At 33.8% G+C, this 27,630-nt stretch overlaps 3 protein-coding genes across 5 annotated transcripts; 1 reads left to right on the top strand and 2 right to left on the bottom strand.

The window, feature by feature from the left end:
- The first annotated feature begins 1,075 nt into the window (after positions 1 to 1,075).
- LOC7487858 (L-aspartate oxidase 2-a, chloroplastic) lies at positions 1,076 to 6,674 on the top strand. Of its 3 annotated transcripts, XM_024592111.2 has the most exons (9): positions 1,076 to 1,229; positions 1,351 to 1,408; positions 1,605 to 1,745; positions 2,408 to 2,771; positions 3,021 to 3,263; positions 4,564 to 4,620; positions 4,718 to 4,798; positions 4,882 to 4,943; positions 5,538 to 6,674. In XM_024592111.2, exons 3-9 carry the CDS (start codon positions 1,612 to 1,614, stop codon positions 6,547 to 6,549), a joined length of 1,953 nt encoding a protein of 650 aa, XP_024447879.1. In that variant the 5' UTR covers positions 1,076 to 1,229; positions 1,351 to 1,408; positions 1,605 to 1,611; the 3' UTR covers positions 6,550 to 6,674. The 3 variants fall into 3 exon arrangements, with proteins under 3 accessions (XP_024447879.1, XP_024447890.1, XP_002298525.2); XM_024592122.2 differs by lacking the exon at positions 1,351 to 1,408 and having other exon boundaries at positions 1,078 to 1,229; XM_002298489.4 differs by having other exon boundaries at positions 1,132 to 1,500.
- An 8,002-nt stretch (positions 6,675 to 14,676) lies between these two features.
- LOC18095317 (uncharacterized) lies at positions 14,677 to 20,109 on the bottom strand. The gene is made up of 3 exons (XM_024585850.2): positions 19,602 to 20,109; positions 19,151 to 19,432; positions 14,677 to 16,041 (listed from the first exon to the last, which is right to left on the bottom strand). The coding sequence occupies exons 1-3, from the start codon at positions 19,914 to 19,916 to the stop codon at positions 14,989 to 14,991; spliced, it is 1,650 nt and encodes a 549-aa protein (XP_024441618.1). The 5' UTR covers positions 19,917 to 20,109; the 3' UTR covers positions 14,677 to 14,988.
- A 1,272-nt stretch (positions 20,110 to 21,381) lies between these two features.
- Positions 21,382 to 27,529, bottom strand: LOC7487859 (glycosyltransferase BC10). The gene is made up of 11 exons (XM_002300003.4): positions 27,049 to 27,529; positions 26,845 to 26,958; positions 26,430 to 26,530; positions 26,153 to 26,224; positions 24,831 to 24,912; positions 24,609 to 24,689; positions 24,122 to 24,160; positions 23,939 to 24,004; positions 23,025 to 23,174; positions 21,764 to 21,892; positions 21,382 to 21,669 (listed from the first exon to the last, which is right to left on the bottom strand). Exons 1-11 carry the CDS (start codon positions 27,319 to 27,321, stop codon positions 21,628 to 21,630), a joined length of 1,149 nt encoding a protein of 382 aa, XP_002300039.3. The 5' UTR covers positions 27,322 to 27,529; the 3' UTR covers positions 21,382 to 21,627.
- Between the last annotated feature and the right edge of the window lie 101 nt (positions 27,530 to 27,630).

The raw sequence follows: 27,630 nt of genomic DNA, 5'->3' as shown, positions 1-27,630 counted from the left end.
ATTGTTTTTTAAAAAGTAGATTAAAATTTGAGTTATAACAATTCATATATGTTTAATTTCATTCAGTATCTTTAATCTATCTTTTTCTTAGATTTTCACAAACTAATGAAAGTACATCATGTGACATGTGCATGACCAAATTTGTATTTTTCTTAGATTTTCATATAAAAACTAATGAAAGTACATCATGTGACATGTGCATGACTAAATTTGTATTTTTCTTAGATTTTCATATAAAAACTAACGAAAATATATCATGTGACATGTGCATGACCAAATTTATATTTTATATATCTAAAATACTTTTCATTAAAAAAATTAAAAAAGAAAATGCTAGATTTTTTTTTCAAAACTTATCATGTCTGAAATGACTTACAGATGCAACTTATTAAAATTAAATCTAGATTTATTCAACCCTAATTAAAATATCAAATTTTATCCTCTCACTCTTATCTCTTAGTAAGATGTATTTTTAACATATAAATTTTGAACTTGGTCATGTGAAAATTATATAATGTACTTGCATTAATTTTTTATAAGAAAAATTTAATGAAATAATAGATTAGAGACACTGTAACTTTTTAAAAATAGAATGAATGTAATTAAAGACATTATAAGGATAGACTAAACATAATTTTTAAAATGTATGAATATATGGAATTATTTCTCCTTAATTTGATATAATTCTCATTTCCATATTTATATATTATTTATGTTCTTACAAATCATTTAAATTATATATCAAGCTTAATATAATTCTAAAATTAGCATACATGGTTTAATATAAATAGATGGTGTGTGAATTACAATGAATATCCTAATTATCTTATGAAAATTTTTTATAATATACATGAAATGGAGTAAAGTAATAAGTGACATCCTATTAATTATTTAATAAGATATACTTTAAAGAAATAAATAAATATAAGTAAGAGAAAGAAAATAAAATTTATAACCAATTAAAAATAATAAAAATATTATATTTTAAATGGACACAAAAAGGACAACTCCTTGCACACTATTAAATTTCTGGTTATCTTACATGGAGTATTTGTTTTATAAAAAAACAAAAAAAGAACACGCTTGGGGGCAAGAAAAAGGCACCACGTAAATAAAGACAAGAAGAAAAGTTTGAGGCGGCGCCTTACGCATAAAAGGAAGTAGGGGCGCGAACCTGGACGATGTTCCTGGTTCTGGTTTTTCTTCTACAAAAACAAGTCAAGTAGGTGGTAAGTAATTAAAGAGGGGTTGCCGTTGCTCCTCGAGATCATTATTTTAGCATACAATTGTCCTTCTCTTCTTCTTCTCCTTCTTCTTCTTAACCAACAACAACATTACCTTGAGATTCAGATTGCGTGTCTGGAACCACAGAATTGGGATAGAACCCAACCCAACCCAACCTATCTTCGTAAGTGTTTGAGTTTTGGGTTGTTTATGGTTAGTTAAGACATGAGTTTATGTGTGTGTTTTTTCACTGGATGTCTGGCAGAAAATTAAAGGGTGTGTGTCCTCAAAAAGAAAAGAAAAAATGATTTGATTGATACCAAAAGTGGGTTTTAAGTCGTGGGCTAACAGTCTTCTTTGTTTGCTTTTGTTTCTGCTAGAAATTAAATGACAACGAGTATAGCTGGTGGAAGCAGCAACCTCCACTACCGGTTAAGTTTCCGCCAGGCTAAAGGTTGTAGACAATCTTCTTGGATTTCCAGTTTGACATTCAATGGATGCTTGCGGAATGAGATTTCATGGTATAATTGCTATGAATCTTGGTTTTACCATTTAAGTCTTTACTCATTGTACGTTGGATTTACGTTGTTGTTAATTTGTCCGTTTGTTTGCACATGCTATTTTCCTTGCTTTGTAATCCCGTATTTTCTAAGAGGATTGCTGGTATTCTTTACACGTTTGTATGTAGTTGAGGTCACAGCTGCTCTCTCGTGGAAAAGATTTTCACAATATAATCGTACAAGCCTCTGATCTGGCTATTTATTTATTTATGAAGTTATTCCCTATTACTGCCTTGTAGTTATAGAGACATCCCTTTAGCTGCATCAATGGTGGATGGCAGCCATCAATGGCCAACTTGCAAACCCACACATGCAGAAAAGATGATTTCTTTGTTGCTCTTTAAGATTATTTCTCTTTTGCCTCTATGGTGTTTGTTGAATAGACCACCAGAGAAATACAAGTTTAGAGTCGATTTCAACTTTGTGGTGTTTATGTCACTAAGATGATTACTCCGCTATAGAATTGCTTGGTGAGGAGTAGGCTGCCAGACATGTCTCTTTCTTCTGAAAATAAAGCATACTGGATAATGGTTCTTATGTGTGTCCTGATATTCGTTATTCTGGATTACATTTCATATAATTGCTTTCCTGACATTATGTGGATTTCGGGAGTAAACTTCCAGGTCGGATGGGCTATCAAAGTTGTTGCAGTTCCAGAGATATAAATTTTCCCGATCTACCATTAGCAAAAACTGGAAACCTCTTGGAACAAGAAAAGTAAGTGTATCATCTTGCTTGAGAGATAGTACAGTTAAGTACTTTGATTTTGCTGTCATTGGAAGTGGAGTTGCTGGTCTGCGCTATGCTCTTGAAGTTGCAAAATATGGAACTGTTGCAGTCATTACCAAGGCTGAGCCCCATGAGAGCAATACAAACTATGCCCAAGGTGGTGTTAGTGCAGTGCTGTCCCCATCAGACTCTGTGGAGAGTCACATGCAGGATACTATGGTAGCAGGTGCTTATCTATGTGATGAGGAGACTGTCAGAGTAAGATTCAGAATTATTAACGCTGTGAATCGTATAGTGTGTGTAAACTGATAATTGCAGTCTGTTGACTTTGAAGAATTTTATTGAATATATGCTGAATTTCTGTGAATTTAGAACATGCAATGAAAGGTTTGTAGGAGCACTTTCTCTAAGCTTGTATGTGCATTGTGAGACATATTTATTGATTGTTAATTAAATAAATTCTCTGCTTCTTTACTGTGTTTTTCATTATGTTTCTACTTTGTCTAGGTTGTCTGCACAGAAGGACCTGACAGAATTAGAGAATTGATAGCTATGGGTGCAATGTTTGATCATGGGGAGGATGGAAACTTGCACCTAGCAAGGGAAGGGGGTCACTCTCACCATAGAATTGTTCATGCTGCTGATATGACCGGAAGGGAGATTGAGCGAGCTCTGCTGGAGGCCGTTGTCAATGATCCTAATATCTCTGTGTTTGAGCACCATTTTGCCATAGATTTGCTAACTTCTCAGGTTCACATTTTAACGTTTTTTTTTAGTTAATAAAATCATGCGGTCTTAAACACTCTTATATGGTAAGCTTTAGTTGAATTGTTTCTAAAAGTATCCAGTGTTGTTAAAGGCGAAAGTAGCTAAAAGGCGTCAAGCCTGTAAAATTCCTGAGATGCTAGGCGCACGTCTAGGTGTTCACTTGAATGAACCAAGGCGATATGCTAGAGATTAAAAAAAAAAAGTATTATATTATATATATATATATATATATATATATATCTTCCCAATTAAAATTAGATCATTAGAAAATTAAAAAAATATATAAAATACCATAACATAGTAAAAAAAGTTATATTTTTCACCCTTAAAACAAAATAAGATAATATAAAGTTGTAAGTAGTCAAATAGATTGAAAAGAAAACTTAAATATCATCATTATTCATTAATTTTCAAAAACATCTTCATCCATGCTTTCTTGTTCTATATGATTTTGTTCAACGCAAAGTATGGCTGGTGTTTCTTTTCAAGTGTCCTTCCTTGACTGTATGTCCCCTACTTTAAATGGTTTTTATTCTTTTTTTTATTCTAATCCTTATTTTTTATAAAAATACCTCGAAGTTGTTACTTGTGGTAAATTAAAAAAAAAAAAGACAAATAGGTCAAAACATAAATCAGTTAAAAAAAAATCCAATAGAAAAATAAGTATTTCAATCAGGTGCCCGTTTTAACACCTGGCGCCTACTCACAAGGCGCTCGCCTAGGCAGCGCTTCATTGAAATTCATCACCCAAGGCTCATCACCCAAGGCTAATAAAGGCATTGTGGATGGCCTGGAGCGCCTCTTAACAACACTGAAAGTATCATAATATTATCTTTAATATATTATTTTAAAATTGAGTGATTGAGTGAATATATTGACATTTCCATGAATTCACTTATCTGCATTCGGTTATGTAAAGTTGAGTGTTCATAGCAGTGTGAATACTAGAATGAGCTTTTTGTTTGACATATGGTGGGAAGAGAAGTCAACTCAAAATATCAACCAATAGTAAATACAATGGCTAGAAGTATAATAAAATTGATGCTGGAACTAGAAAAATAGGTTCATGGTTGGTAGACAACCTCCAAAATGTAAATTGATTGATAATAATAAGAGACATGTCTGAAAAATAGGTCTAAATCCAAATCCTAACAGGAAAAGGACTCCTAATAGTGAATCCAAATGACATAACGATTCCTAAACTAAATAAGAAAAAATAAATTTACTAAGGAAAGTATTAATTCTTACAAAAGCTCCTGCTTCATTGTTGCCGAAATTGCAGGATGGTCCTGACATGGTTTGTCATGGTGTGGACACTTTGAACACTGAAACTCAACAGGTGATGACCGGTTCATTTAATCAGGACTCAGTTTATATTTTACTATAGAAGAAGTTGCAACTTTATCCTGAAAATCTTATTTACCCTCTCATTCCAGGTGGTTCGATTTATTTCAAAGGTGACTTTACTTGCATCAGGTGGGGCTGGGCATATCTACCCATCCACCACAAATCCTCCGGTAACTATAACTTTTTTAAATGCTGTTCCCCATGAGTATTTTGCCTCATCAGATAGTTTTTATTTCACCTTGTGTTCTTATAGGTGGCAACAGGAGATGGAATGGCTATGGCTCACCGAGCTCAAGCTGTGATTTCCAACATGGAGTAAGTAGACACTCATTGAATATTATCAGGAAAAGGAATATTTTCCAGTCATTGCAATCCTTATCTCTAGTATTGGTGACATAAATTGACAATTTGTGACTGCTTGTACTATTCTGAGGAATGTGGAAGGAATCTAAATGAAATCATTGTCTTAATTATGTACAAGATCACTTTCAGATGGTTTGATGTCAAAGATGGAATATCTGCCAGATACTTTATCCTTTAATATTATCAAGTAAGCTCAAAATGATCTGGATGGTTAGCTATGGAAGACCTAAAGATGATTTTGTTCTCATGTTACTGGTAGTAAATAGGTGTTCACTACCTGTTAGAGGTGGGATACATAAATTGGTGAGCTTTTTTGATTGAAATCTGCCAAGCCATTTATATTTAGGAGAGTCATTGCTTTCCTTTGGTATTTAAATACAATGTATCATTTTATTTGGCTTAGGAAATTTTCCATCAGTTATCTCATCCCTGCTTATCTTGTACTTTCCAGTAGGTAATTGGAGTCATTTTAACTGGGATCTTTCTTTCTTTCTTTTTTCTGATTGGATCTTAGTAACCTGCACTTCTGTTTTCTTTTACTTTCAGATTTGTGCAGTTCCACCCAACTGCTTTAGCTGATGAAGGGCTTCCCATAAAACCAATCAAAGCTCGAGAAAACGCATTTCTCATCACTGAAGCTGTAAGGGGCGATGGAGGCATCCTCTATAACTTAGACTGGGAAAGATTCATGCCCCTGTATGATGAGAGAGCTGAGCTAGCTCCTAGGGATGTAGTGGCGAGGAGCATAGATGACCAGCTTAAGAAGCGTTGTGAGAAGTATGTGCTACTTGATATTAGTCACAAGCCTAGAGAGAAGATTCTCTCTCACTTCCCCAACATAGCTGCTGAGTGCCTCCAGTATGGCCTGGATATAACCCGCCAACCAATTCCTGTGGTTCCTGCTGCCCATTACATGTGCGGTGGAGTCCGTGCTGGGCTTCAGGGGGAGACAAATGTGCAGGGCCTCTATGTGGCAGGTGAGGTTGCATGCACTGGTTTGCACGGAGCAAACCGACTCGCTAGCAATTCATTGCTGGAAGCACTAGTTTTTGCTCGAAGAGCTGTTCAGCCATCAATTGATCACATGAAGAGCTCTAGCCTTGATCTCAGTGCTTCAAATTGGTGGGCCAGACCAGTAGTACCCAATTCACCTGGGAGCAATGTAATGGACAACGTATCGAGGAAGACAAGGGAAGTGAGGAGAGAGTTGCAGTCAATCATGTGGAAGTACGTAGGGATTGTCCGGTCAACAACAAGGCTTGAAACCGCGGAGGGAGAAATCAGTGAGTTAGAGGCCCAGTGGGAGAAGTACTTATTCGAGGAAGGATGGGAGCAGACAATGGTGGGGCTTGAGGCTTGTGAAATGAGAAACCTCTTTTGTTGTGCAAAGCTGGTAGTGAGCAGTGCACTCGCTAGGCATGAAAGCCGTGGGCTGCACTATACGATTGATTTTCCTCATGTGGAGGAAAGTAAGAGGCTACCAACAGTTATTCTTCCATCTCTTGTGAATAATAATACATGGAGCTCACGACAGCTACACAAGCAGGTCATTTTTTAGGATTTACACAAGTGTTCTTCTTTATATATTTTTTCAGTGGCAACTGTGTATTCGATTGATCGTTCACATGAAAATTTGTTTTTGAAAGCCTTTGGCAAGAAATAAAATTTGTTCAATTTATGATATATTTGATCGTTCACTTGAAGATTTGCTCTTGAAAGCCTTTGGCAAGAAATATAAGGTGCCTTGCAGGATTTGGGCGGCCAATGAAAGAATCCAAGTTGTGAATACGGTTCGCTCGCATTTTCGTTGCGGATTTTCTGTTGACATAAAAAGTTTCGACGCCGGTTCATTTTGACGTTTTGTCTCGGAGTTAGCATGACGACGAAGAAAACTTTTATATAAATACTTATTTTTTATATATACTAATTATGTGTAGATATTTTTATTTTCTATGAAATAATTATATATATAGGTTTTCTCAAATGTATTTTTGTAGTTTAAAAAACTTAAGTTTAAATCAAGAAATTTATGCGTGTGTAATCAAATAAATCGAGAACTATGTGTAAATAAATTAATAAAAAATTATTAATGATATCTAAAAATAAAACTTAAAAAATCAAGAGACAAAAGTAGATTAAGATATTCAATCTCAAAAGATGAAACATTTATCTGGTTGTGTTTGCTAAATTCAATTATTAAAATATTTTTTTTATTCAAACAAATGATAATAGAAATAGAAATACAAATTAAATTGATCGAACAAAATAAAAAAGAAAACAAAACATCAGGCTGCACATATTTAAAATATTTTTTTAAAATATTTTTTTATTTTAAAAAAGCAAAGTTCATCCATACAAAATATAAAATAAACTTATAGATGAATAAAAAAAACTCTTCAAATTTAAATACAAAACTAAAAAAATAATCGTTATTTAAAAGAGGCTCTTCAAATAAAATAAAAAAGAGAAGGTGTACTAATTTAAATATAAATTAAAACAACTTATAGAAAAAACTATATAAAAAATCATTAATTAAAAAAAAAACAAAAGCCAAACGTTGTTGGGTCTGGAAAGTCAGGCTAGTTCGCTAGGCCCATTTTGTTAGAGCCCACGCTACGGGCCCTTAATTTTTTTGTTTGCAACTGGGGCGGACGACTCCGCCCGAAATTGTTTTGAAAAAAAATCAGACAACGCGTCATCTGATTTGCTCATATTTCGGCCACTTGGTGGTCGAAAAATCAAGCTTAAGTTTTTTTACTCAAAACATCTATAAAACACTGTAGGAACCTTGATAAATCTATATATGGCCTCAAAAACACACAAAAAAATCCTAAAAACCGAAATCAACCCGAAACTAAAAACCAACCCGAGCTCATAAATGTTTTTTCATGAACTTTAAAGGTAAAAAAAACACTTAATATAAATTACTCTCATCAAATGGAACCATTTGACACAAATATCGTTTATTTTTTGTGACCTAAATAGGTGTCAATGACACTTTTTTCTCTCTACCACTGGAATCTAGCGACCTCTCTTTCTCCTCTCTCAACTAGGAACTAAAAATAACAAAAATGAACTTTTACGCCAAAATTGAATTGGAAAAATAATGAGGTACTTAAATTGTATAATTTGCATGATTTTTAAAGTTCAAGGACCGAAGTGCATCTTTTGCTAAACTTATAGCACCCCACCCATGTTTAATGCCTTTTTCATTTCGGTCCCTTTTCTTTCAACCCCATCCTTTAATAAGAAATCAAAATCAATTAGTCTTCAATTAGGATTAAATCGCCAGAAAAAAGTTTTGAGGATCGATTTGAAAAAAAAAAAACTTTTGTACAACTCATCCACAATAATCTATGAGAGGATAAATAATGGAGCCTTACAAAGTGAAAAACTCATGTCTTTTAAAGTTATACTTAATATTATCTCAAGTCGTATATAACACTTTATCCAACCAAATAAATATTTACATATAGATATAAGTTAACATATTTTTAAAAGATCAAGTATTTCTATAAATATCTAGGATATTTATAAAATATTTATATTAAATATCTTATAACTTAGATAAATGAGATATTTATATAAAATATGTTAAACTTTGATATTTCTCAAGATATTTATCTTAAGAAAGTCTCTATAAACAAATATCTTTAATAACATAAAAAGGTCGGAGCTCATCTCTCTATAGTTGATATTTTTCTTGCAGGTGTCGCTAGGCTCACCAAGTCCTCTAGTTCCAATTTTATTAGCTCATGGAAAGTGCCTTCAATCTTTATCCTAATAATTTTTTTCAGCCCTCTTACGCTCCTAAATAGATCTATGTATATAGACTTTCTTAAGATAAATATCTTAAAAAATATCTTAGTTTTAATATATTTCATATAAATATCTAAGTTATAAGGTATTTTATCAAGATATTTATAGAGATGTATACATTGAATAAAACACCTAGTTTTTTCATGTATCATCACTTGCTAATGAAAAAAAGATTATGATATATGAAGGAATAAAAAAATTGCTTAGAATAATAGTTTTAGAAATTAAAAAAATAAAAAGACTAGAACCATTATGTATTTGAATAGACATGTACGAAGCATAAAAGTTTTATCAAATAAAATTGGCTCATTTGAGAATGTATTAAAAGCTATAATGTTTGTTGATATTCATTTTGTGTCCCCACATAAATATACAAAAAATTAGAAAAGAGAAAATACAAAAAAAAAAAAAATTAGTGGAGAGAACATGAAGAACGCCCAAACAATTGGCAAAGACTGGTTGGAGAGGATCAAAATATACAAGGTTAGAAAAATTGACAGTCCAGTTTTGATTATTAGGGACCCTGATGACAAGAGAAAATTGAATTTAGGAAGGAAAATTCAAAATTGGATGATTAAGAACTCTATTGGAGTTTTTCAAGGTTTAATTGAATTTATTGAGAGCTTAATTGCAAGAAAAAATAGTTTTGAGTTTAATTTAGGTTTTAATTGGAAGAAATTGAAGTCGGAGAGTTAAATTGCAATTTGAAAAGCTAATTTGGTCAAATTAGGGACTTAATTGCATAAATATTCAAGTTTAATAAGCAACTAGGGACTTGATTGAAGAAATTCAAAACCATGGACCAAACCATAAAGGCGCACGGCTTCAGGGGCTGAATCAGTAAAATCAATGGCCAAACTGAAGAAAATTAAAAGTTTATTGAGCAATTGAGGATCAATTTGTATAAATCAGAAACCAATGATCAAGTTGGAAAAGGAACTGAACTTTGGTGCTGACAATTGAGTTTGACATGGGTAAAATTGCATGAAATTGAATGTTGAAAAGCAATTACGAGTGAAATTAAAAAAATAAAAGATCAGGAACTAAATTGAATTTTGGCAAAATCCCAGATTAAAACCCTATTTCTCGGTTGTTAACCAAGACAACACGTTGTCTGGTTCATATTCAAAATATACCGTTTGGAATAGAGGGCAAACAATATGTCGTCTACTCACTATTCATCTTCTTCTTTGGGCAATTATGGGCTGATCAAGTTGGCATTTTTAAAAGAATAAATAGGAAGTTATAGACCTCCAAATTAAGTAAGGTTGGATCCAATTGAAAGTGTGTTGCTCCTCTACCAACTTCAAGTGGTCTCTAATGACATTAAGATCGAAGTTGCTTTGATGAAGCCTAAAAATGGTTAACTCAATCAATCTTAATTGTGACATCTACTTTGCAAAATCACTGATTTTTTTTTATTGTTCAGTCCTTAAACCTTCTTAGTGGGTTTTTATTAAGGACTGAACACTTCTCTTTCAAGATCAATAGGCTAGAAATAGCTCCCTAGTCTCCAAGTTTAGCAAAACCGCCAAAATCTCCAAACCCAAGTTTGTTCCAAAACCACCATTACAAAACCAATAACGTATAAAGCTTCTAGCTATTAAAACGTACCCAAAACCCTCCCATTTTGGATCAGAGAGTGAAACATTAATCAATCATGATCAAACCTTGATCAAAAGAGCCTATAAATACCCTTTGAAAGTCCAAAGAAAAGGGGGGAGAAAAAAGGAGAAAAAAAAGCTTATTCATTGAGTTCGTTAGTAATCAAGTTTATTGCTTGGCATCTAAAAGCTAAAACGATAAGATAAAGATTGAGCAAAAGATTGGAATTTTGAAGGAAAAGGGGCGGTAACTATTCTAAGCTTGGAAGGTATAAAACCTTCATTTAATCTAGTGGATAATGTCCATGAGGCACATCTCCAGCTTGTTTTTATTTATGTAATGATTTTTTTGAACTTATTTTAATGTTATAGTGTTTTTAGTTTTGATTTTGGCTAATGCGTAAAAATATTGTTTTTATTGTTTAAATCTTGCTTTGAGTTAATTGTTGATGTTCCTGAATACTAAGATGATGTTTGTCGAGTTGATTTTGATGAAATAAGGTGGTTTTGAAAGATGTCAAATATGATAGTGGGGTTGTTAATGTTTTTTTTCTGGGTTGCTACTGCATGTTCCAGGATCCTGAGTTATGGCCAAGTCCTTTAGAATATTAAAATGTCAGTTTTGAACCTTGAATTGTTGAATATGCTTGTTGTTTTAATTTGACAGTTTTGGAATGTGGAACTTTATGCATGATTTTGATGATTTGATGTTGTTTGTTAGTTTTTTTTATTCAAACATGCTTAGTATTGATAATGTGGATTGTTAGGATCGAAAGCTGTGGGTTTAGAGATTAAAAATGCATATTCTGGGTTTGCTAGTAGGCAGGGTGTTTTCTAGGCAATTATGGTTCGTGTTCTTGGCCAGAACATTGCATAGGCTCTATGATTTGGACCGGTTTTGGTCCAATTATTTACACCGGTAGCTTCGTGAGACTTGATTAATCAATAATCTAGGGCAAGTTTGTATCAATAATTGTTTTTTTTAGTTTTAACCCTATGATTTTGTTTTTGTACCAAAACATATTTTGATCAAATTGTGATTATTAGGTGATAATTGTTGATGTTTGATGCTTGATTATTGTTCAGTGATTGATTTCCAATAAGTTTATGCCTTTGATTTCAATGTATCTAGTCGAATTTAAGAGTGATGTCGTTAGGTTTGCTTTAAATATTCTTCGTGTTCTTGAGTTTTATGTATTTGATCTCTTTTGGTAAAAAAAAAATGTGCTTTTATTTTTTTTTTTTTTGGAAGTTTAATCTATTTTAAGTTTTGATCTTGGTTTCGGTTTGTTTTTCAGGTCAAACTAGTGTTTTTGGTTCGGTTTATGATCAAACCAAAGATTTCGGGTCAAACTCGGGTCATTAGGGTAAGGCCTTATTTGGTTTTTAACTTTTTTTATACAAGATTTTTTTGGCTTAAGGGTGCGTTAGGCAAACACACCATTAGGCCTATTTTGGCAATTATTCAAAGAAAAAAATATGTTTTTATCAAACAAAGCCTTAAAAAAATAAAAAAAATATATATTTTTAAAAAATAAAAGTTTTTTTGCATATTGCCAAAAATCCTAAAAAAAATCGGAGCGTGTCTTAAAATTAAGAAAAAAATCAAAAAAATATTTTTGCATGTTTAAAAATACAAAAAGTATTGCATGGATTTTACAATCAGTATGTAAAATTCCAAAAGATTTTGGTCTATATTTCAAAAATATTAAAAACTTATTTTGGGTAAGAAATTATATTATTCACTTTTAATATAAAGATAAAAAAAACATGTATGGAGGTTAATATCCAAAATATTATTAGGGGTAATAATTTATTATTATTCACTTTTAATATAAGGATAAAAAAAACATGTATGGAGGTTAATATCCAAAATATTATTAAAAGTAATACAACTCATTCACCTCTAATATAAGGATAAAAACTACAGGGATTTTATCTTAAATATTATTTAGAATGATGCAGTAGTCAAAAATTCCAAGTTTGTCCCGAAAGAAACCTCAAAGATAATTGAGGATATTTCAACCTATGTCTCATGGTACATGAGTCATGGGGATTCAAAATACCAAAGAAAAAGATGAAATTTCAATAATCACCACATCTCTTAGATTTCTAACTTCAGCTTTTTGGTAGCACAAGTTTTATGAATGAGCTTGGTTTCTTCTGGTATCTTTTTGAAGTAAGGATCTTTTACACCAAGTTCTTGAGTTCACAAACCAAGGTTTGTCCATGGTAACAAGCCCGTCATAGTAGGCTGATAGAATTTAGAAACACCATAAGACCATAGTAACTACAAATAAAGAAAAACAATGCAGCTTATCTTAGGTAGGACATACTTAGGGTGCTAATATCTTCTCTTTACACAACCAGTCTCTTGCCTAGAATCTCTGAAGACCAGTTCGGGCTCCTAGTAATCGTAATATTAGGTGTCGACTCCTTATCCAACCAAAGACCTCCCAAACTCGTCCAGAAATGATCGTCGTGGCGTCGTGCTCTCACGAAAAGTATGACAATCACCTTCTAGTGAGACTATTTCTTTGATTATTTGATATGAGGTTAGTCACCTTCTAATGAAACTATTTATGTAATTATTTGATTATACGGGTAGTCGCCTCTTAATGAGACTTGTTTTGATATTTAAATATTTAAGGGTAACCATCTCTTGACGAGACTTGTTTTAATTCTTTTAAGGGTAATCACCACTTGATGAGACTTGTTTTGATTGTTTTGAGGGTAATCACTAGTTTTTAGATATTTTATAGGCAGTCACTTCTTGATGAGATTTGTTTTGATTTTTAAATGATTCGAGGGTAGTTATCTCTTGATGTGACTTGTTTTGATTATTTTGAGGGTAGTTGCCTTTCCATGAGACCTGTTTTGATTTTTTATGTTTTTTTAAGGATAGTCACCTCTTGATGAGACTTGTTTTTATTTTAAATTGTGTTTAGGATAATTATCTCTCAATGAGACTTATCTTGATTTTTAATTATTTTAAGGGTGATCACCTCTCAATGAGACTTATTTTGAATGTAACCACCTCTCTTGATGAGACTTCTTTTTCTTTTATGTTTTTTTAGGGTAATCTCCACTCGACGAGACTGTTTTATTATTAAAAAAATTATTTTTAGCGTAATGTTTTTCCTTACAAACTTACTATACAAACTAAAAAAAAAATTACAATGACTTTGTGCTGTAAGTATTGTAAAGAAAGGGCAACTGTCGTAACTTGTTTTTTACACCCAATTTTTCTATATGTTTTAAAAAATGTATTTTCCGTCCAATTTAATTTTAAGTATTTAATTTAATTATGATGACAATATAAAAATATAAAGAGAAAAAAGAAAAGAGAGAAAAAAGTTGTGGGAGTGATAAGAAGAAAGAGAGAACAAAGGACTACAAATAATAAGGAAGATTATGGAAAAGAAAAAAAGAAAAATCAACTAAAGAATCAAATAGAATGGGAAAAATTATGGGAAAGAGATCTATATATTAAGAAGAGAAATTTAATTAATTATCAATCCATGACCAATAAGGAAATAATCTAAATTACCTAGCATTATTTTTCTAGTTTAGTTTTTTTTTTTTTTTTTTTTGCAAAGGATCCTAGACAATATAAATAGGAAACATTTAGACAGAAAAAAGATATATACCGAGATTGAAAAGTGATAATCTTGCAAAGAAAAACCTAAGCAAGCAACAAAAAAAGACAAGGGAACAACAAAAATACCTAGCCTCCCAGAGTTATAGAAAGACAACACAAAAACAAAATCAACAATAGGAGCAACTTTCCCGCCTCATATCTCCTAGCTCTAGTGGAGGTGGTACCAACAAGAAGGAGGAGTTGTGCACACCACAGAGTGATCCACATGCCTCCTTACCCTGCCGACACATGCAACAAAGTCTCACAAGCAAAACTATCATTCGGTGCACGAACAATGCAAGTCAACATTTTTTTCAACATTGTTTCTCATTGTTCTTGCCTCTCTGGTCCAGTTCCAACCAAATCCAACAACTAATAAAGGTCAATTATGAATCCTATTATGTAATTTATTTATTTTTAAAACAATTTGAGATTTAACAATGATGTTGTTTTGAATAAATTCACAATATATTCATGATTTTCTTTACACATTTAATTATGATGTTTATATTAATTGGATTGGTGGAAATATTTGTGGTGATCATGCTTGGTGAGGGACGTTTTTAGCTGCGTTAAAATTGAAGAAAACACCCAATTTTAAATAGAAACAGTCGGAGAAAAGTTCAACCCAAAATTGAAAATTGAGGTACTCATTCTCAAAAAAATATAAAGTTAAGGAAAGGTTTGGACAGTATGATCTCAACGAAAGAAACACTTGACTAGCCACACAAATTATACAACCGAGATAAAAAGAGGCTAGTCACAAATCAGAGCCAGACACGCAAGAATGAATCAGACTTCAAAACAACCAACTGGGGGGGTAAAAAGATAGAAAGCAAAGAAGCCCAGGACAAATCCCCCTGGTCTCCAGGTATATAATCTTTCTAGGCAAAGCAACTGACAATTCTATACATCAGTACGAAGCAAAAAGAGGCTACCGGCCAAACCAGCCTCTCTGGGGCTGCACATCTCCATCATTCATAAGCTTATCCAATACTATATTCAGGTCAACTGACTGGCCATTCTCTGTCAGCTTTCGCACTGTAGCTTCGACATGTTCCCTTGGAAATCCCATGCTCGTCACTTTGTCAACCACGTCATCAAGGGGAACCCTGTTCCCAGTTCCAGAAGAGCCTGGCCCACTACCAATCCCAGAAGCGGTAGGCAATGCCTGTGGTAATATCCGAGCAGTTGGAAGCTGGGGAAATCCACTTCCACCACTCTGAGACATGACAGGTTGCTGCTGTTTCATTGTGGGGCTGATACCATACTGAGAAGGTGATCCACCATAAGGATATGGTTCAGTAGACCCAGAAGGTGGCCCGTATCCAGCAGAAAACCCTGAACTGGGTCTACTAGTTGGTGGTTCATACATATTGGAAGGAGATCCATAATATGGCTGAGGAGGAGCCCCACTTGGTGGCTGAGTAGATAGCGGGCGAAGGCTGGGTGGGTAGCTCTGATGGGGGATGAAAGGAGTCTCTTCAGGATGGCGAGCAAGTGGAGGTTGAGGTTGATGAGGCTGAGGTGGCTGGGAATACTGTGGTTGAGGTGCATGATATGGTTGGTTTGGTGGTGCTGCAGGAGAAGGCTGCAGCTGCTGGGACGATGGTACCTGATATTGGGGATTTGGTGGTTCTTGAGGTTGACCAGGTGGAGAATAGTAAGGGTCTTGCTGAGGGACAGGAGGAATCTGGTTCTGTGGAAACTGATTTGAAAGTGGAGCTGGAGGTAACATATTCTGCTGGGGAATAGGAGGAGGGACAGAAGGAGGAAAAGAGACAGAAGGGACTGATTGAGGAAAAGTGAGGGGAGGAAGTTGGTGAGATTGAGGAGCAGATGCTCCTTGCTGCGCTGCATCCATTTGCCCAGTGGATTGAGTTTCCAATTGTTGCTGATCTGCCTTCGACACTTGCAACTTAGTGAGCTGCAGCTGAGACTCCAACATTTCCTGCTTGTCCTTTAAAACCTGTACACCTGTTTGCACCTGGCAATGATTGATGGGAAACATTAATCACACACAACATGGTGATCAATAAAGCAATATAATCTAGTATCCATTTATGAACAGAATTCTACATAGAACATGGAAAACTGCTTTAGAGAGTTTGAGAAAATTTCAACATTTAAAGAAATTTAATGGATAAAACTCCACTCATCAATTCTTGGAATTGTTTCACAGTATGAAGGCTAATGAGAGAAGTATTACAAGCTTGCCTCAATTCGGAGATGTTTGTAAGAGGATAATGGCCTTAAAAATTACCTGCATGATAATTATGTGTTTGGTATAAACAATATTATGGGTGGGTAACAATTACCCCCAAAAAGGCGCAAAAGTGGGGCATGGATGGATGGAGATAATTTTTACCTCCAACTTAACATTTTTTGACTTCCTCTCTCCTCCATTTTATCTAGAAAAGGACACTTGAATAATTTATTTCTCTTTCTTGTCATCAATAATATGTTAAATCAATTTTCTCATTTTCTCCAGTCACGATTTACCTTCAATGTGTTTACACAAATTTTGTACCAAACAAAACCAGAGGGTGGAAAGTTCACCATTAAATCTTATAGTAGGTTTTGATGTAAATTCTAGTAACCTGAAGGCAGACTGCCTCACAAAGTGTCTGACTGTGACAGTGACTGTGTTTTTGTTTTTTTTTTTTTTTTTTTTTTGGCATAGATAGCAGCTTAGGCAAAGATTTTGACAGTAGCTAATATCAAAAAAGAGGTAAAATATTAGTCAAGCCAATCGTTTAATTCATGCAAAAACCAAAACTGTTAACCATCAGATATTACATTGTGCAGGGCTAGAAGCCTCTAGGTGCCAGTGAATGAGACCATGGGTTTCTACTTAGTCAGAGTCAATAAAAAATGATTAAAGAGGTTGGGTTTTTTTTTATAAAAAGGAAAAAAAAATGATGTGCAGTTGTGTACCTTCAGTATTATTTTTATTTTGTAGTGGCAAAACAGAAAGTGTCGGAGGGGAAGGAGTCCACTCAGAACTCTTCGAAAAAAATTTAAGTGAAGATTATTTACAAAGAGTTCTCTTAAACATAATAGATTATTTACAGCTAAAATAATTTCAACTCAAAAGTGGCACCCTTGTCAAGTAATTAACTAAGGAAGATAGCAAAAGTTTATAACTAAATGTTTTGGATTTTCCCTTAAGGATTAAGAATTTTTCTAACAGAATAAAGTGTCTAAAAACCTCCAGCTACTTCAGCATAGCCTGTTGGGTGAATAGCTGGTGAGGTTTAATTCATGACAGATAAGGTAAGGTGAAAGAGTTGAGACCCTTTTTTATTAGAGAAGAAAAATAAAACAGGAACAATGCTATATTTTAAGAGAAGGTTCTCATACCACGTTCTTATACCCTCACAATGGAACATGTGGTAAATATTTTAAAAATCATGGATAATTCATTCATGCAAGAGCATGAGAACCTATTCTTATAATATAAGATTATTCGGAAAAAAATGAAGCAAGAACCACTGAAGTTACAGTACACAAGATAGATTGCTGGAGCACTATAATAATTTTACAGCTAGATATCTCAAAATCTATGCAACGATTGGATCAGTAATCCCATAAGAAGAGTTTAAGCTAGTTATGTTGGATACTATTTGACATATTTTGGTGATTTGGCCATTATATATTTAGCAGTAGCCTATTCTGCCACACCCCTGAATACTTAATTATTTTTATACATCAAACTCTAATAACTGGACCCAAAAAAAGAAACAATAAGGTAAGGCCTGTGCCGACTTTCTGAAAATAATTTCCAATTTCATTGATACTAAAATCATTTCTCTGAGAAAGTGAGTTATTAACTAATAATTTTCTAAAACAGAAAGCACAGACTTGGTTTGGATTGTTTTTAAAATAATGAATGAAAAAGATGCATGATATGCGATCAAACAACCCTTGTTTTCTACAGGGGAGAATTTGAAATACAACTTTCTTTCTAGGAATCTAAAAGTATAACCATTTCCAAGAAGAAAGTAATTGATAAACATGCTGTTTTCTGTATTTCTGAAATTGTTTTCCAGAACAAATGAAAATTCTCCACAGTTAAACATGACCTATGGTTCTGTAGAGCTGAACCACATGCTTCCTCGAGAACTTGAGGAAAAATACACAAAGCAATTTCATCCACGTAAAAACATAGGTCATATGCAGAAGTTTCACTAAAATGCATCTGCTCTCTGTTTAATGATCTCAGTGGTGTGTTCACCATGGAAATTGCATAGGTGGAGAACCAGAGTCCTTGTGACACTATCAATACTATTCATCCTATCATATTAATATCCCAAATTTTAAGAACCTAAATCTTAACCAAAAGTTGTCTCTAGGTAACCAAAATATGAGGGTGAGCACCAAGCTCATATGCATTATTGTTCTTTGAATAATTAAGAACCCAAGGCAAATTAAGAGTAATTTCTTCCAATATACATTCAATGCTTGTATCAGAAGATTGTCTGTTGTTACCATGAAAAGGGATGCTACTGAGTAGATTTGATGGTCATTTACTGTATTTTGCCCAGAATTCTTAATCACTTATCCTGATTGAAATCTAGGAGCTTCAATGAGAGTTCAAGGAAAGGAAGTTGGATATACAAGCGTATAGTTTTCCCCTTTCATTTCTTTACCATATCATCCACATTGATTTGCTGATTCAGTAACCTAGCTTGTATATACACAATCCTGGTCAAAGTCCTGACTCTCACAGGAAAAGGAGGGACGAGACAGTTTCAAAAGAAACCACCAGGCTTCTTACTAGCTCCTGTTTAACTCCCCATTTTTTTAATCAGAAACTAATAAGTATAAATGATCTTGTTGTTCTAAGAAACTCAATACCGCATCTCAGTTTGAAAAAACATAAAGAGCTATCGATTAAAAAAAAAACAGATCTCTAGGAGGAGGGATGTTAACAGTGTTGAGTGAAGTGGGTTGTGGGTTTCAAAAAGCATCACCCATCCTATATATTCATCCCCTAAACCTATAACAAAAGTGAGTTTGATATCGACTAACGATCATAGAAGATGCTTAATAAAAAAAAAGCACATTAAAGGGAAGAGGAAGAAGGTAGGTACCTCCCTGAGAATGTTGTGGAGGTGTCTCATATTCCCTTGAGTGCTCTCATGATTGTTCCCAACAGACAGTTTCAAATCATCTACAGAATTCTCGAGGTGTCTGGTTCTGCTCTCCAACTGTGTTAGTCGAGCACTAACACCTTCTAAAGCATGCAGCAAATTATCAGAGAACTTGTTCATTGTTCTATCAATTTCAGATATAATCGAAGCAGCATCAAAAACACTCCGATCCTTTTCCATAACGACTTTCGCTGGTTCCATTGAGTCCAGAGAACCATAATTCTGGGACAACAGACAGAAAATAGCAACACCATGTGAAAAGAAAGCTGATCTGAAGAAACCTAATTTTATTTTATTTTTAGAAAAATCCCCAATCCCTCAAAATACCAAAAACTAAAATCCTAAGCAACCATACAGCAGTAAAAAACCCTAAGAGCAGACGGAGGCTTACTCTGAGAGGAGAGGCGGATGAGGAAATAGAGTTAGAATCAGCGGCGGCGGGATCGAAGACAGGGCGAATAGGCTGGAAATCATAGCTAGCAACGATCTCTTCCCTCTTAATTCCATCATCGAGATCATTATTATTAATATGAGATTGTGAATCATCTTGTGGAGGAGGAGGTGGAGGATGATTCATTAGATCAATGAAGTCTTTGCTGCTGCTATTGATTATTTTTGGAGAAGAACTCAGGGCCAGCGATTGTGTTGTTGATGATGAAGAAGTCAAATCCATTATTTGTTTGTCCATAAACTGCGAAGAATTCATCTCATCGGAGTATAGTTTATGGAGAGGATGCGAAACAAGGCAAGGGAATGTATCTATGAACTTGAAGTTCTAATTTTTGTTTGGGGTGGGTGCTGCCTGTGAATGAAATACCAATTCGCACTTAGTTTCCTTCGTCTGGACTCTTCTTCTCAATTCTCATCATCATCTTTCTTCTTCTTGTTTCGAGAGTTGTGGGGTTTGGGCTGCTGCTATAGGCTGTTATGGGCTTTCTGCTTTTTTGCTTTTATTAATGATCACGGACTTGGACCCATATCTTTATTAATGACCTCCTTTATAACAGCCACCAAAAAAAAAAAAAAAAAAGTTAGTATTGAGGGCAAAATAGTCTTTAAAAGGCTCACTTGGCATTACCAAGATTGAAAGGGGTTGCTATTTTTATATTTTTTTTCATGGTAAAATAACTAATTTTACCCTTTAAATAAAAAAATAAACTAGCATACAGGGGCATTTAAGTCTTTTATTTTTTCAAAATAATAAAATTACTTAAATACCTTTAAAGGTAATTTTTTAGCTTTGAAGTCCAGGTGCTTTTCGGTCTTTTTATTTTTTTTAGCATAGTAAAATGATTACATTGTCTTTAAAAGCAAAAAAAAATAACTAATGTCTAGGGAAAAAATCATATTTTTCATCATGGTTTTTTTAGTTATGATCAATTTGAATGAACGGCAATTCAATTGTTTAACAAATACAAAAATCAATAAATTGTTAGCTTATGCAACGCACGTGCCACCAAGTGGAAGTCGCTTGTGCCCTTTAGACGGCACGAGAAACATCGTATGGTTGCCAAAAAACATCCAACCGCCATGTCTTTCAAAGCGTTCGGTGGTGGCGCAACCAATAGAGTGGTGTGTGGTTGCATTCCCAATAGTTCAAGATTTATGTTGGTCTAACCAAGATTCAATTTGTATTTATTTTAACTTTGGCTCTCATTCTTTTTATTTCTATATGTGTTGATTTGAATGTTTTTTAAAATTTATTTCTTTTTCAATTACATCTCCAAGCATTTTACTTGATTTATATTTCTGTATTCAATTTAGTCCTTATTCCTTTTACTGCTATTTTTTTATCCTTTAAGACTACAATTTGCATACTTGTTGTATAACTATGAGTAGTTGATATAAATATATTTTATAAAGTATTTATAAAGCATGTGTGTTTGCATCCTCACATTTATTATGAAATGTGATATATGAACAAGGCGTAATGGTGGGTTATGTACTTAGTGTGATAGGTATGCACATAATGTGGCGTAGGGTTATATACTTGGTGTGATGGGTTTGTATACGGTGTGATGGATAACGTACATCTAAGAGCATGGATGTGAAGGGAAAAAAAAACAAAAAAACTACTTGCTTATGAGCCCCCTCATCAGAATTGCCACTCGGTCAATACTTCCCGTAAAAAATCCTCAGAATTATAGAAATAAATTCATACACAACAAAGCAAAGACGACATTTCATTCTTTATTTATGAATATGAAAAGAAAAGAAAAAAAAGGAGAAGATATACACCATGCGTATTGGAGTTTGTTTTTGTAATATCTTTTTTAAGGGAATATTTCCCTCTTTCCCACTAATTTACAGCTCTCCCTCCCTTACGTTTTCCCTTGCCGGTAAAAAGGACTAAGCGACTAACCGGTATTGTCTAATCTATACCTACAGTAGCTATTCATTTCCACCATATTCAGGAATCATGACTTATTTGTTGCTTTACGGAAAGCTCCCAGCACAGACTGCCCAACAGAGAACACGAACAACCAAATAAATAAATGGGATTTGCTGTCAATATTTTATCACAGAATAAAATGTGGAAAAATTGAAACTTACCATATTAAGAAGGCGGAAAGCAGCTGGACGAGTGAATTTTCTAGCAAAAAGAAAACACCTGGATGGTTTCCCTTTGCTGCTGCACCATTCTCTTCGGTACTCCGTCTCATAATAAATATTGTCAATATCCTGCAAAATTCATGGATGCTCAAAAATTTTCCTCCCTCGTTTTATAACCAAATAATACCTATTAATATTCTGATCACACTAGCTCTAGCCTTGCACCTTGAATAATATTTGTCTCGCGTAAAATTATACTCAAATCAAAAGGTTGGAACATGGAATAAATTTTATGTTTGAAATCCTTTCAATTCAGATGTTAACATGACAAAAATACTGAATACAGAAAAGAAGTGCATTCCGTGTATTGAGGTTTGATAGTATATTTACTTTTCCTTGAAAGTAAATCAGCAAAGCAGGTAATTTGCCTGACATCAATATTTGTAGTTTATCCCTGGACATTAACATACGGAACTTCTTGATGCGAATCCAGCAAGGAAACAAAGCAAAACGATTTATTTGGATAGAGTATGTCAAGTTTCTTTGAAGGATCTACAAATGAATACATATTGCTGAATCAGTGATTAAGCTGAAATCAGAAACAGGATGGCACAGTAAACACAACAGTGAAGACTGCATGATGATGAAGATCATGCTGGCCGTGGCACAGGCAATGGAGAGAGTAAATCTTAGTTCCTTCATCATATGAACTAAAACTGGTATATTCATGTGCTGGATAGCCCTAATTGATACAATTTTCTTATGGAGTTGAATTCTATCTAGGGTATTTAAAAATGGGCAAACCTAAAAAATACCATCAAATAATTTTTTATATTAATTTTAGTGGCAAACTTTCAGAAATTCTCAATTATGGACTCCCATCCATTTTTAAGGCTTTCCATTCTGTCCATATTTCCATATAAAATGTACTGTTTTTTTTTTTTTAAGTTGTCATTTTATAGGCAACTAAACGTTTTCTGTTAGTGATTCTAATAGAATTCCTTAATTGAGAAGTTAAAACTAGTTTAGTAGTAAAATTAGTACAAAAAATAGTTTTACTAGAAAATTGATAATACCCCAATAGTTTAAATTTAGTTCAAAACATGATCTGAATCACAGATAAAGTACATCACAAGTGAATTACCATAATCTCCTTTTTGACTTGATAAGAAATTTACGAGAAAAACAGAAACATATGACAAGAATTACAGAGCATATGTATTCTTAACTTTATGTACAAAAAAATAATAATACAACATACCTTAATAGATTGTATAAGCGTGGGAGTAGCATCAGAAAACTTATAGGTAACAGGATGCCATCCACGGCGTTCAGGGTCTTTAGAAGATGAAAGATCCCATGAACTATGTGTCAGTGATCTTCGTGTTATTTCTCCTTCAAGGCCCTCTCGCTGAATTTTGAAAAACAAAAAGGTAAGAATTGTGTAAAGAGGTGGGGAGGGGGGGGTACTAATTAAACCTTTAAGTTTAAGTTTTAGTTCCAACTAAACCTAAACCTTCAACGTGCCCCTTCTGTTTATTATTGGACTATGCAGTTTCAGGAATAGGATGCCAGGACCTTCTTAGTGCATATGCTACTATTCAAGAAGTTGTTGCCCATTTTTCTGACACAAGGTCTTTTTAAATATAGGTGTCTTGAAAAAAATTAAAACCATCAAATTTGCAAGCATAAAATTCACAGTATTTATTGGGAACTGGCTATTTTATTTCCAAAGCTCACTCCAGCAACTATTTTCTGGAGATCAATGCTGGAAAAACTTTAGATTTATAGTAATTATCAGGCACTGAATGATTTTCTCTGAAGTTCACTCCAGTAGCTACTTTCAGAAGATCAATGCTGAAAAATTTTAGATTTAAACATACAATAAAAAAGTTCCCTGGAATGGAGCTAGACTTGACTGGTAGATTGAAACTACAGCCAATAAATCAATAAAAGCTATCTTAAATAATTTATATGCAAAAACAAAAGTCCACAATAAAAAATAGAGATAATTTTGGGGTTATGGTTTTCTTCGAATGAGATTATCAATGATAATTAACTAGTGGAATGCTTCCTGCCACTTGTGTATCCAATCAGGTCCAATTTTTTTCTTTCTTTTTTCTTGTTTTTGGTCCATAATAAGGCTATGTAGAGATGAGTAAGAATGAATCTTACAGCCAGTAATGTCTGGACATAATGTTCATCAGGAATGCAATTATGCTCCATGGATGTATCAGCTGGCTGCACATCAGAATTCAAACTACTTTAAGGCTTTATCTCTTAAAAGCAGACAAACATCAAGATAATGGTGCTTGAGTATTAATTTGAGATAGAAACAGAGTAATGGAGATTACTTACAATGGGGTGATCCCGCCAAAACTCAGGTAGTGATCTTCGCTGCATCATTTTCATGCATCAACAACATAAATCCAGTGAAAATTACTATGTTATCCAACAAATAAGAAACCTTAAAATCAAAGTACTAATTTTGAGAAAATAACCAAACAAGAAAAAATTATTTTTTAATGGTATCTCAAAAGTTGTAAGCACTTAGATCTTAGATAACCAACCCATTTCTTTTCCATGCTATTTCTTCCTTGTAAACAGTTAAATTTAATATTATAGTTCATGTTGAGTTTCTAAAATGCCACCAAAGAATATTCATCCATGTTCATATTGGCAAGGAATCATTATTAAATCAAGCCATCCATACAATGAAATTAAACAGCTGCCAACTTTTGTTCTTTCTCCAGTAACACACAAGTAATGTAGTAACACTAACTTAAGCACCAATCATGTACAAAAGCTGCCTCTCGAGAACAAAAAGGTCACAAAGCATCATTACCTTGCAATGCTGTTGAAACATAGGAAAGACAGTAGTGTCATTCACTACTACTTCTGCATGCTTTCTGGTCAGAACCACCCACTGCAAAAAGAAAAGGCAAAATACAGGAATTGTAGAGTCCACAGCTTGCTTGATGGATGATGTTAAACAACTCATATTATTTTGCATTTATGTTTATGTAAAACCTCAAGAAGCAATCATGCCTTGAAAATGACCCATTACCTGAGATCCTTTCCTCCAGTTATAAACAGGAACAAGTGGAGCCATTTTCGGATTGTAGCGACCTTCTTTTGTATCAGCAAAGCTGCATCCAGCATTCGAATTGCTCATTAAAATTATCCAATTCATAAACTACAGATATTAGAAGTTTCCAATTCAAAATGTACTAATAGTATCGAGGCCACTTCATCTGATGAAAAGAAATAAAAAAAACTTATTGTAATCTAAACAATACAAAGTCAATTAGGATTTCAGCTACTATTACAAATGTTTTTATAAGAACAATGCTCAAAATTTAAGATCCATGTTGCAGTTTTCCAATGCATGATTACCTGCTAACAAAACTACATTCGCTGTAAGGTTTCATGTAGAAACACTCAAAGATTTTTAAAAATCTAAAGTCATGGTTAATAAAAGATATATACAGAAAGGAACCTTGTAAATATAGGTGCGAACAAGGGTGGTGAACTGATGTCTATGAGGACCTCAAAATGCCAATTTATCTTGTCATTTCAGTAGTCTATGGGAAGAGAGAGGCAGAAGAAGGTCACAAACTATTAAATCTGTATGGTTGAACTGGAGAACTGACAAGCCTCACCAGTTACTGTATGCACAACTGAACTAAATTGATGAAGGGGGAAATGGACAACAGCACCTCAGTTGCTGTTGTCAGAAAGTATAAGACATAGCCTATATATTAAAATGCTAAATGCTAAAAGAAGCAGAAAAGCAAATACTCACATCTATGCTCAGCTGTGAGCTACAACATCTCCTTTACAGTCCATTGGCTACATGAGATATAAATTTGTGGTCTTCGGAAATAATAAACATGTTCAGCAATGAATAGTAACCAGGGTTTGATTTTATTTTAATTTGGCAACTCTTCAGCTAAACAGGTCAAAAAGTTAAAACTTTCAGGCTAAAATCAAGACAGGTATATTTTAGTGTAGGATTCTTTAAGAAACAAACTTATTTGGTTCAATGCTAACATTATGCTGTATTGCTTACCTGACGCTGCTAATTGGCAGTTCAATGCTAACTAGTATTCTGGATATCCTTTATATTACAATTCAACGAAACAATATTTGGGTAGATGTAGAATATGAAGTCATCTCTGAATCAACAAAATACTTAACTCCAGTAAAGTTTTTCAGAAAGACAAACTATACAAAATTTTTAATCACCAGATATGCAAAAAAGAAACATTATCTCTTCATATATATGACACCAGAACAATATTTATAAAATATAACCTCTACTAATCTTAATTTCAGTTGCAGAGCATCTAAAGTATACAAAAAAAAAAAATGGGCACAGCCACTAACCTGTCTACAAAACTAGTTGATGTGGACATAATATAGTCGTATGTGTAGCTGAAGTTGTAGAGAGGTATGCAGCTGAGAAGAGATCAGGTAACTGAGATATGGTTAGGTAGTAAAATATATAATAAATAAAAGATTTTAATTGATTTCTCGATACCAAAAGCCCTTAGTTCAGCAAAACAGAATCCCTTGTTTATTTAAGAGAGAGCAATATTTTTGCTGGAAATTGCAACCTAAGTAAAAATCATGAAACCGCTGTTGGCATTAGTCTCAGCCTCACCTGTCTGAAAGAAAAACAAAGCGTTCATTCAGTGGATCCACAAGTGCATGTCTAAGCAATATGCGCTCAGCCTCGATCATCGATGCTCCCCCCCAATCCACCTGGTTTTGACGTCAATAGCAAGAAAAGATCAGTGTGAGTCTCAAAATGAATTAATCCCACATGAATAAATCCAGCTAAATTAACAAAATTCACCGAAAATGACATGAGACTTTCAACTACTTCAACACATACACATCCGCAAACATGCACGCAAATTATTTTCAAGCTCGTGCAACAAGGAGCCTATAGTTGAATTTTGTGTGTTATGTGTAGCTGGTTGATACAAAGCAGCAGCAAATTTGCAAAAAAAAAAAAAATTAATAATAATAAAATTCAATTTAAAAATGTGAGGTCGAATGGCATGGAAAGAAACCTGTATACTGTCATTAACTTGACGATTTAAGAAATATTCAGATCTCGTATTTGCCTTGTTGAACAGAAACCCAGGCCTAGAGTGAACGAAAATGGAAAATCTAGATTCCTGACCCTGCAAAAATAATTAAAAAAAATATTGAAAACCTGACCGATATTAAAAATTAAAACAATTCTTTTGAACAGGTAAAGAAATTCAAAATACCTTAAAGAAAGCATCCCAAAGCATATCAAGAGGTAGACGATTTCGAGCTATAAAGAGAAAGGCAATTTTAGGCTTTTGAACAATGAAATGAGAGCGCAAAGATGCGAGCGTCAGGATTCTACTTGTTGTTGTATTTGTAGTAGTAGAATTATGAGTCAAAACAAGGCAAAATCCTAGCAATAATAACAATGATAGCATCACAAATATCTTCCTCTTCTTCCATTTATTATAATTGTAAACAGATTTCTGATGCGTCGCTTTTCTCTGCTTCATTTCTCTCCTCTCTATCAATCAATCCACCATCTCAGGATCAAAATGCTCTAATTTTGAATTAGATCCATTGAATGGAATAGGGTTTTTAGAAAGAAAAAAAAAAGATGAGAGTGGAGAGAAAGGGTGAGTTGAAATGAGGGTGACTTGACTTGGCTTGGCAAAGCCCTTTCTTTCTGTTTTCTAGTTGCTGCACTGACTGTCAAGTGCCAACTATTGATTTCTTTTGGTTCGGTTCCTTCCGAAGCGTCCAAGGATAGCGTGCGATTTAGGATTAGGAATCGCTTTTGCAATTTCATTAATTTCTATCAG

Source organism: Populus trichocarpa, chromosome 1 (genome assembly GCF_000002775.5).
Source record: "Populus trichocarpa isolate Nisqually-1 chromosome 1, P.trichocarpa_v4.1, whole genome shotgun sequence".
Classification (NCBI taxonomy): Eukaryota; Viridiplantae; Streptophyta; class Magnoliopsida; order Malpighiales; family Salicaceae; genus Populus; species Populus trichocarpa.
Note: the sequence above shows the minus strand (reverse complement) of the source record. Positions and strands in the feature narration are given on the sequence as shown.

What these genes read in the sequence shown, in the direction of transcription:
- LOC18095317 (XM_024585850.2), bottom strand. Translation starts at nt 19,916, where the DNA reads ATGAATTCTTCGCAGTTTATGGACAAACAAATAATGGATTTGACTTCT. An exon ending in CATCCGCCTCTCCTCTCAGA is followed by an intron (nt 19,433 to 19,601) that starts GTAAGCCTCCGT and finishes CTGTTGTCCCAG; the next exon opens with AATTATGGTTCTCTGGACTC. An exon ending in TCCACAACATTCTCAGGGAG is followed by an intron (nt 16,042 to 19,150) that starts GTACCTACCTTC and finishes AATCATTGCCAG; the next exon opens with GTGCAAACAGGTGTACAGGT.
- LOC7487858 (XM_024592111.2), top strand. Translation starts at nt 1,612, where the DNA reads ATGACAACGAGTATAGCTGGTGGAAGCAGCAACCTCCACTACCGGTTA. An exon ending in TTGCGGAATGAGATTTCATG is followed by an intron (nt 1,746 to 2,407) that starts GTATAATTGCTA and finishes GTAAACTTCCAG; the next exon opens with GTCGGATGGGCTATCAAAGT. An exon ending in CATCCACCACAAATCCTCCG is followed by an intron (nt 4,799 to 4,881) that starts GTAACTATAACT and finishes GTGTTCTTATAG; the next exon opens with GTGGCAACAGGAGATGGAAT.
- LOC7487859 (XM_002300003.4), bottom strand. Translation starts at nt 27,321, where the DNA reads ATGAAGCAGAGAAAAGCGACGCATCAGAAATCTGTTTACAATTATAAT. An exon ending in ACTGGAGGAAAGGATCTCAG is followed by an intron (nt 24,690 to 24,830) that starts GTAATGGGTCAT and finishes TTCTTTTTGCAG; the next exon opens with TGGGTGGTTCTGACCAGAAA. An exon ending in TTTGGCGGGATCACCCCATT is followed by an intron (nt 24,005 to 24,121) that starts GTAAGTAATCTC and finishes TCTGATGTGCAG; the next exon opens with CCAGCTGATACATCCATGGA.